Here is a 9,658-nt window from a genome sequence, read left to right as displayed (position 1 = left end):
AATAAAAAACTAAGAATACGTACTTTTAATAATTTAAAATTAAAATTACAAGTATAATAAAATTTAAATTATGAAATTATAAGTGTATAATTTTAAATTATAAAAAGTTTTGCTATAAAATTTTAAATAATTTAAGTGTAAAAAAATAAATTGCTAAAAAATCCTTATATAGTAAGAAATTGCAAAAAATTAATTAATAATTATAACTAATTTAATTTTAAAATATAATTACTTTTAATTAAAGTTTTATAAGGAAATAAATGATTAGGTTACTTTCAGGTTACAAATTATTTATTATTTATTTTTATTTAATTTCCAAATTAATCACAACCATTTAATAGTAATCCAATAACTTAAAAAAATGTAACCATGATGGTTAAAATAAAAATGTAACCATTGAAACCTCTTCCTAATTCCTAATAATAATTAAATAAATAAAATTAAAATTATAACTATCAACCCAATACACATACGTTGATATGCTTTTCAAGGAAAAGAGTATTGGAAGTGTCTAGCTTCTTAAAAAAAAAAAACCTACCACACAACATAATATATATCTAACATGCTTATTTTATTCTGATAGAGAAATTTTAAAAAACACTATTAGTGTCTATCACCCTCTCTAGTTTATCGTTATTATTGTAATTAAATACCAAATCTTATATAACTTAAGAAAATAATTTTTAAAGAATACCACTAACCAATTGTAAGACACCATCTATAAAAAGTACTAGACACTAATGCAATATGACAATGCTCATTTTGAAATGATCTAATATGTTTATCTTTAATGAATTTATAGGTGTTAATGGAGGAGTTGTTATCCGAATGTACTAAATTGAAGCATATACAACAAGGCCTTTTCCTGCTCACTCTGTCAAAATATATTTTTATCATTGATCTGTACAATGCCGAATGATGATGATGATGATGATGATACTAAAATACGTAGTGAAATAAAGAAAGCCAACATGAATAATTGACAGTGACCGAAATATCTGACTTGATCTTTGCCCTTTCCTTCCCAGGACTTGCTTCTCTTCTTCTAAGCACTGGGTTTGAACTTGAGATTTTAACTAGTTATTTTGTTAACTATTACTATAGGATGGGAATAGGATGCGTACTCCTGAGAAAGCATTTTCCAGATTGTTATGACCATATAAAAGGATCCATTTTGTATACATAGCTCTCTGCTTTACCCTCCTAATCAATTTCTTCAACGGACCAAGCCTATCGAACAAACTACTTCACCAGCTTCTTACCTGGAACTGTACACAAAAGAAAAGATAAGTAAAAGTAACCGTACACATTAGAAGAATAAGGTGAACGAGACAGAAAAGATTATTGAAAATTTTATACACTATAGGATGAAACAGATAAACAAGACTATGTTAGTTTTGGCTGGATAGTAATATGCACATTTAAAAATGCAGATTCAGTCAAGTCAACTAACCAAATCACTATGCAATCTCCGTAAGAGGTTAAACTGTTAATCAATGAATATCCCATATTTGCCAATGACATGTCAATACCACAAAGGTTTTATTAGATGGGATGGGACCATGGCGTTTGGTAAGGAAACGAAGATGAACTAACATTGCACTAATTAAAGTTTAACCAGTATGAATAATACCTCTATGGAACCATGATTTCCGAACTGCCCGTCGGATTTGCCGTTCATGTCTCTCTAAGAGTTCATCAATTCTGTGTGACTGTGATAATAAGGGTCCAGAAAATTCAACTTTCTCACCTTGATCCTGAAAACCCTGTTATAATACAATATAGAGAGAGTTAAGAAGTCATAAAGACTGAAGTAAAATGAAAATTTAATTAAGAAAAGAATAGACAAAACAAAAATTGACCTTTTAATATATGTAATCAACACAACCAACTACTCATTATAAAGACAAATTAATTTTCATAATACACATAAAGATGAATTTAATGTACTCATAAATTTGAGTGCACCATCAATGGTATTCAATCAGTGTAATGATTTTTCAGTCAACAATATCAAGCTACAGCTATAACATGTAAGGAGCTATTATTCATAATTGATCACTAGTGTCAAGTGCAACAGCTTCAGCTGTCATTTGGGATGGTTAGTTCAGTTTAATTCTATCAATGATATGTAGAATTGTTTATTGATAACAAGGCAGTCACTTGTCAAAAAGGTTAAAGGCGCTGGTTGGCTGGGCTTTAAGAGTCCAAACACACTTCTGCTGCTGTTTGGGTAATATGTTAATTTCAGCTTTCAGCTAAGCCACTTTTAGTAGCTTTCTGAAGCTAAAATCAGAAGCAGAAGTTCACCCAAACAAGGCAAAATTATAACAGTGTAGACTCAATGGGAAAGAAAAAACACCATGCTTCGATGTTTTTTCAAGAATATTTTATTGAACTGCAGTCAATATTCCTAATACGGACCCCACTAATGAAATGAAACAGTTTTCAACAATTTGATAGTTAATCTTTTTTCTCTTCTGCCTCCTTTTATTTTAATTATACTTTCTCTTGTTGAGTGCTCTACTGCTCTTGTTTTTCTCTTTTTCTTTTTCTTTCCCTCCACTATTATTGGACGTAGGCAAGAAGAAAAAGAAGTGACAGAAAAAAAAGAAGCATATGATAATCAATAAGAACTGTTGTTGGAGGAATAATGTAACGACATCAAAATATGGGAGTAATGAAATAAATAATGTATGTAAATAATTGATAAAAACAACACAAAAATTAGAGTGGTTAAGCTCAATTTTGGTCGAGCCTATGTCCACTTTGGAAATAGTACTAATTATTTTTCATTACTCAACTCGAGGATTTGCATTTTCTGGCGTTGTTACAAAATTCCTCCAACAACATGAATAAAATGGTCTGTTGTTACAACCAAAAGTTCTATTTATTTTCCAGCTATGACTAAAATTTAGATTTCATATTAACAATTAAAACTTTAAAGTCAGTTATATTTTATTTTTCAATTACATACTTACCAGATCACTTTTAGTGGGTCCAAGTTCCTCTCTCTGGTAAAGTGCCAAAGATAATTCCTGTGAGTGGTAAACATCAGAAGCGTCAAATGAATCTGGACGTTCAAACTTGCCCCAGTGGTTCTGGATGGCAAGCTTAGCAATCTCATATGAGTCATGGCCTCTAGATTCAGCGCGTCCCCTATGCATAACATCTCCATTTTCATGTGTTTTCAAATCTAAACTATTCTTTGTATTCACTGCAATTGAAGGCTCTACTGGATTGAAAATGTGTCCTCTCGAAATAGATCGAGTATGTGATCTTATTGAAGCTTCATCTTTCCTTCTTTTCGCCCACGCAAAGCCACTTGAAGTGGAAACCTGTAATGGGCCAGAAAATGGAATGTCTCCTTGAGATGCATTCTTCACATGCAAGACCTCTTCTTCTTTATCAACTGATGGCTTTGGTGCATCCCCATCTAATTTACCATTTTCTTCCTTATGAACATGTAGATTACAACCATTGCTTTTACGTGAGTCTCGCGACAGAGTTACAGAGTCCTGCAACATAAGATTACTTTGATTTAATGGCTAGCATTTCCCACAAAACAAGCAAGCATATCAACAGATACTTGAAATGAAAACAATTTTGCAGAAAAAAGAGACCTCCGATGGTGCCAATTTACTTGTTCCCAAAGGTTTCCTTGTCGGCTTCCTTGTTTCCGTCCCCCGAACTCTCCCACTGCTCTTCTTTCTGAATTCGGTATAAAAAAAGAAAAAAAAACAAAGTCGAATTAACTCAACAAATAATTAAAGAAATGATTTCAAATTCTTTATTTGAAGTGTACAAAATTTTCAAAATTTATATTTTAAATCCCATGCCTTCCATGGATGTCCCATGAAGGTCTTGCTTTTATGCAGTCACATAATTTAAGGAGATCTTTGTGACTTGTGACTTGTTAAACTTTGTCAATTTCCAACATAGTACCAACAAGAACAGCACAAGTTTTTCTTATGAGAAGACATTTTAAAAAAAAAAAAAAAAAAAACATAACCCCAAAATACTAACAAATTCCTCACAGCATCACCACAACTGAATGCAAGGCAGCACTAGACTTCCTTTATCATACAATTGAATGACCTCCTTACTTATTTCTATTTATTATTTATTTTATTATAGAATGCAAACTGTGCAAATTTTATAAAATAAAAGAAAATGTCTCACCTCTTAGCTTCCTCCCTGTTTTTAGCATCGATCTCTTTGCTAGGTGGGTATACTGGAAAGCTTGATGGATCACATGCGTAAGGCTTTGTTGAGAAATACTGAAAGCGAAACAGAGTGTATACATTTTGTGAATCAATGTGATGAAATTGAAATTCCGCAGAAGTGTCAATGTTAACATTGTAAAACAAATTGCCTCAAATACTAGTAAATTATCAGTATTGCTGTGTAATCAATAAGACAAGAAAATTACAATGTAGCTGAATAAGTACCTCAGATGCAAGGGCTAAGGAGGCTGTCCCCCGTTTATATGGTTCCACTGAAAGAAGTGTCTCGAGAAGGTTCACATTCTCTATAGGAAAATCTTTAAAAGTCTCCCGCAGACAACTATCGTAAGGATGTTGTGGTTTGAAAAGAGTTGCATGGGGGAGTTTAGATTTTTTCCAGTATTCATCTGGTGGGGAACCACAAAGCTTGAAGATCTTGTGTAATTGTTCAACCTGTAAGAAGACAAAGGAATAACTAGTGATTAGTGACTACCAAGCCAAAGAAGTCAAACTGAGGAACGCCAAGAGATATCCATTAAGTATAAGCCACAAGACTATTTTACTAATGGTTTAAGAGATCTTGTGAAGGACAAAAGTTGAAAAACACAATGCTATACATTTAATCAGACTCCATGTTTCTCAATGGGATATTCAGGGTTTTAAGCTAAGATTTAATGTCTATCTTATGCTACTCATTTTATTTAAATGTGACCCTTGCATTTCATTTTCTTTTAATTTGTAGCCTTAATCAACTAATGCTGCATGCAGAAAATGAAGTACCAAATTGAAAATCATTCTCACCTAAAAAGGTATGTGCCCATTGTATTTTCTGTGTTATCCTTTTATAAAGTTTACATGCACAGATTGATATCAACCGAAGCAAGACAATTACCTCTGTTCTTCCTTGAAGAATAGGTTTTCCCATGAGTAGTTCTGCAAAAACACACCCAACACTCCAGAGGTCCACTGCAGCTCCATAATCTGTTGACCCCAGCAAAAGCTCCGGTGGACGGTACCATAAAGTGACAACACGGCTAGTTAATGGTTGTCTATGCCCATAATTGCAGAAGTTGGCCAATCCAAAATCCGCCACCTTTAAAATTCCATCATTCCCCACTAGAAGATTTGATCCTTTTATATCTCGATGCATTACACCCCTCGAGTGACAATGTTCAATCCCAGATAATAACTGCTTCATGTAGCATTTAATCTGAAAATATAACCAACTTCAAAGATTTACTGCGATTGCAGAAATTAAAGATAACATATTGAGGAGGCAGTTGGACACCATACTAAAACAAAACTACTAGTTGGTAGCCATGGCATAAATTGATGAAACAACTCTGGTTTTGTCCGGAACTCAAAAGGTTTAATACATTAATGTGATCCCGAAATGTTTAAGTATACCTGTGACTCGTTGAACTTGATGTCAGGGCAAGATAAGAGTCCAGTAATATCATGTTCCATGTACTCAAACACAAGGTACAAGCTACATGATAGTCGAGAAGTAATTAAGCCCTCCAATTTAATGACATTTGGATGGTCAAGCCTGCGAAGAATAGTGATTTCTCGTGCCATGAACCTTACACTCTCAGGTTCAAAATTATCAAACCGCACCTTCTTTAAAGCAACTATCTTCCCAGTTTCAAGGTCTCTTGCTCGAAATACAGTACTGTATGTACCCTGTCCAATCTGTTAAAAGTAGTTAAAAATTAACAAGATCACATAAGAAAAGGAAATTTAACTGTCACGATCAAGTTAACACTTAATAATAAGATACTGAACCAACATATGTAAAACGAAAATGAGAGGGCAGCAGGCATCAGCTCTGATCAAGTCAAGAAGAAACACAGAACGATAAGGTTGAGTAAAGAATGTGGAAACTTTGCAGCCTCTCAGGGACTTTTTACAGAATCACAAAACAGAGCTGACAAAAAAGAAGCATATCTCAAAAGCTTAAGCAAGTAAAACTTTCATCTTTTTAACTTTCCCTAGATAGTAATTGTAAATCAACACAGGAAGAATTAACCAAAGATCACTGTTTTTGTTGCTCTGTTAATGAAATAGAAGACAAGAAATGTACACTCCTAATAACCATTAAAATCAAAACGTTAAAAACTTCCAAGACCCATCAACGACTAAAAAATTGTTTTGCATTTTTCAACGAAAACTCGAAATAAATCTTTTGACTCGGATATATATATACATATATATATATATACTTTTATAAATATATAAACGCGAACATACATACATAAGTATACGTAATGCGTCTATATAATAAGGAAATACCTTCTCTAGTTTCTCGTATGAATCGGCTCGGAGAGGTACCCAACCATGAATAGCTTCCCCGGCGACGGCGCTGAGCCAAGCCGGCCAACCAGCAGCAACCTGTTCTCCTTCCACGTACTTTTGAAGGTTTCCCAATCTAAAGCTCAAAGACTCAACACTCCCACACCCACCACCACCGTTTGAACTCGCTCTCCCAGACTCACCCAACTCGCTCCCACTCAGTCCCACCAACTCACTTCCCCCACTCTTTTTCTTCGTCCTCTTTCCCCCCACCGCCGCTGCCGTACTATTTTTCTTCTCAAGCTCCCCAGCCCCAACCCGGCTCCGGCCCGAATTCCCGGCATTGCCCCTTAAAGCACCCGAGTGGTCTATGGCAGGCGTGACAGACACCGCCTGCTTGGAGCTGACGCACCCCATTGATCCTAAGCCACAACCCGACCCGATCCAGGGGAGGATGCGAGCTAAAAGGGGGTGAATTGAGTGAGTGGCTGACCAAGATTATAGGATGAGAGAGAAATGGGGAAATGGGTATTGAACGTGGGCTTTATACATAGTATTAGTAGTAGCACCATAAGTAAGATAAGCCAAACATAGCTCTAGCAGTGAAGGAAAATGAAATGGAAATGGTGGCTTTGAGTTTGGGTGGTTACTTTCTCTCTCCTACTTTCCATTCTTTCACCTCAGTTTTGCGACAATCGCGGGAGATGGCGGACAAAGATTTTTATTAAGAAGACACTCTCTCTTCTCTTCTCTCTTCATAAGCCATTTCTTTTTTCTCATTTCTTTTTATTTAATAAAAAAAATTAAGTAGTTGCGAAATCAACGGGAGCATAATAAATAATAAAAATATAATAATAATAATAAATATAATAACTGTATATGAGTTTTTGTATGTGAAAATTTTTATTCTCTGTTTTTGGACTTTTCCCTGTTCCAAAATCTACGAGAGATGTCTTTTGTGGTGTGGTTGTACAGAAAGTGAGGGAGGTCCATGTCCCTTACTATGTGGGTCCCATTTTCATTGCCTTTCCCCCAATTCCTCCGAATGAATGAGAATGTGAGAGAGAGATTCACATAAAAAAAAAAAAAGAGAGACATTGGGTAGGAAGAAAGAGTAATATATTGTTATTATTATTTTTTTTTTATTGGTATAATAATGTGTGTATTTGTGTATATTGTACGTTCGACGATGGATATATTTGTAATTTAATAGATTTCAATAATTAATTTAATTACCAAAATTTTATTCTAAAATTAAGACTTGGTAGCTATGACTGGATGATAAGTATATTTGATTGTTGCAGTTTAATTATTTTTAACTATTTTGAAATTCTTCTTTATGGAAAGAACATATATTAAGTTTGCTCATATTATTCTCTAACCTAGAAGTAAAATAGGGATGAGAACAATTAGAGAGAGTTAGGAGGAAATTGTATTAATTAAATAAATAGAAATTAATTAAATAAATGAGGAAATGAGGAAAAGGGAATGGGAAAACTATCATAGCCTCACTTTTGCTTTCTCTGCTATCCTTTTGTTGCCTCTAGTGTTCTCACCCCTCTGACATTTTTGTAGCAAAATTCATTACTATTATGGTCCCACATGTTGAGCTTTCTTCTTTTAGTTGGTAATTGGGGCCACCCTTAATAATAAGCCAGCATCCCTATGCTTATGTATACATTATTTATTCATTAAAGTTGGTTGATGATGGCAGCTCAAAATAAAATATCTAATTAGTAATTTCTTTTTTGTGGTATGACATGATCTCTAATCTTTTTTTATATATCTTTGAAAATTTAGTGGCAATGCCATTGACTAATATTGTTTATCTTTCTTAGCTGAAAACTTTTGAAGATGAGTGCAACTTTTTTCTCTTCTTTTATTTATATTATATAAGATGTTACTTCGTTAATGTGATGTGCTCTTCACCCTAATAATGCCTGACAATTTTTTACAATAATAGTTGAGGTTTTTACAATTATTTTATATATATTATTTACAACTATAAAACAATTTACAATTTCTAAAACTTACTTAAATCTCTCTTTTTTAAAATAAAAAAGTTCAAACCATAAAATAAAATCTTCTTAATACTAACGTATTTTTGTAACTATTTTAAAATTGTGGCCTATTATGTAAAAATTTCTTTAATTATTCACTCTTAGTATCACTTGTTCCTTCAAATGGGATAAGAGTGTATTATAGTGGATTTATGTGTGTCAAAAAGAGTAAAACATAAGTAAGAAAATTTTGATAAAGTTTATTAGTTGGGTTGATATGACATATTAAGGTTTAATTGCTCAGCAAGGAACATTCAAACGTTTTTCTACAAAAGAGATAGGGATGTGTGTTGATTTGGTTTCAAGAGTTGAAGTTGACACTACTTTTTATTTTTTATATTTTCAGTATGCAAATTTTGGCTCAAGCAGAAGTTGTAGACCCACTAAAATATTAAGCTCAAGTCAAGCTCACATTAAATGGAAGAAACTTAATGAAGGTGCCCCTACTTTCTTAATTCTTTAACCCATTGAAATTTTTGATCAATCACTTATTTTTTTAGAAAAAAGAAAGTATATATAAAGGTTTAGTGAGGAGTAGTCTTTAAAAGAATTTTTTTTTGGAAACCAGTCTTTAAAAGATTTCAACTATTTACAGCTCCATGCATTAAATGAGGTTGTCTATATTACCTAATGACAAAAATCTTTCTTCATCAATTTACGGATACAAACACACAACTTTCCTCCACACACACATAAGAAATGGATAACATTTATTTATAAGAGTGGCCTTGGAAATATTTTGGGGATCTTTTAATGAATATGTATAATATTCAAAGGGAAATTTGATTTGTTATTCATTTATTGGGCCAAAATTGATTTGTTAAACATAAGTGTATCAAAATTTGTAGAATATATTTTTTATGAATAAAAAATTTGTAGAATATGTTAATTTTTTATTAAATCTAAAAATACTTTTTCCATTTGTCAATACCTGTCTTTCTCTTCCTCTCTTTTGTCTCTCGCTCTCTGAACAGACCACTACTGCGGCCACGACCCACAACAACCCACCATCGCGGCCACTACCACCGCATCTATCTCTCTAACCCACGACCAACCACCGCCCATCTTGGACTATCACAA

The 9,658-nt window shown here is 33.3% G+C and overlaps 1 protein-coding gene across 1 annotated transcript; it reads right to left on the bottom strand.

Moving 5' to 3' along the window:
- Positions 1 to 760: 760 nt before the first annotated feature.
- On the bottom strand, positions 761 to 7,322 carry LOC115709356 (protein IMPAIRED IN BABA-INDUCED STERILITY 1). The gene is made up of 9 exons (XM_030637442.2): positions 6,519 to 7,322; positions 5,634 to 5,918; positions 5,119 to 5,436; positions 4,452 to 4,679; positions 4,183 to 4,280; positions 3,624 to 3,711; positions 2,982 to 3,518; positions 1,634 to 1,766; positions 761 to 1,268 (listed from the first exon to the last, which is right to left on the bottom strand). Exons 1-9 carry the CDS (start codon positions 6,933 to 6,935, stop codon positions 1,243 to 1,245), a joined length of 2,130 nt encoding a protein of 709 aa, XP_030493302.2. The 5' UTR covers positions 6,936 to 7,322; the 3' UTR covers positions 761 to 1,242.
- Between the last annotated feature and the right edge of the window lie 2,336 nt (positions 7,323 to 9,658).

This window comes from Cannabis sativa, chromosome 3 (genome assembly GCF_029168945.1).
Source record: "Cannabis sativa cultivar Pink pepper isolate KNU-18-1 chromosome 3, ASM2916894v1, whole genome shotgun sequence".
NCBI lineage: Eukaryota > Viridiplantae > Streptophyta > Magnoliopsida > Rosales > Cannabaceae > Cannabis > Cannabis sativa.
Note: the sequence above shows the minus strand (reverse complement) of the source record. Positions and strands in the feature narration are given on the sequence as shown.

Excerpts from the sequence above, each read along its gene's own strand:
- LOC115709356 (XM_030637442.2), bottom strand. The coding sequence starts at position 6,935 with ATGGGGTGCGTCAGCTCCAAGCAGGCGGTGTCTGTCACGCCTGCCATA. Across the intron at positions 4,680-5,118 it reads TTCTTCAAGGAAGAACAGAG|GTTGAACAATTACACAAGAT; the intron begins GTAATTGTCTTG and ends GTCTTCTTACAG. Across the intron at positions 3,712-4,182 it reads AACAGGGAGGAAGCTAAGAG|AAAGAAGAGCAGTGGGAGAG; the intron begins GTGAGACATTTT and ends TACCGAATTCAG.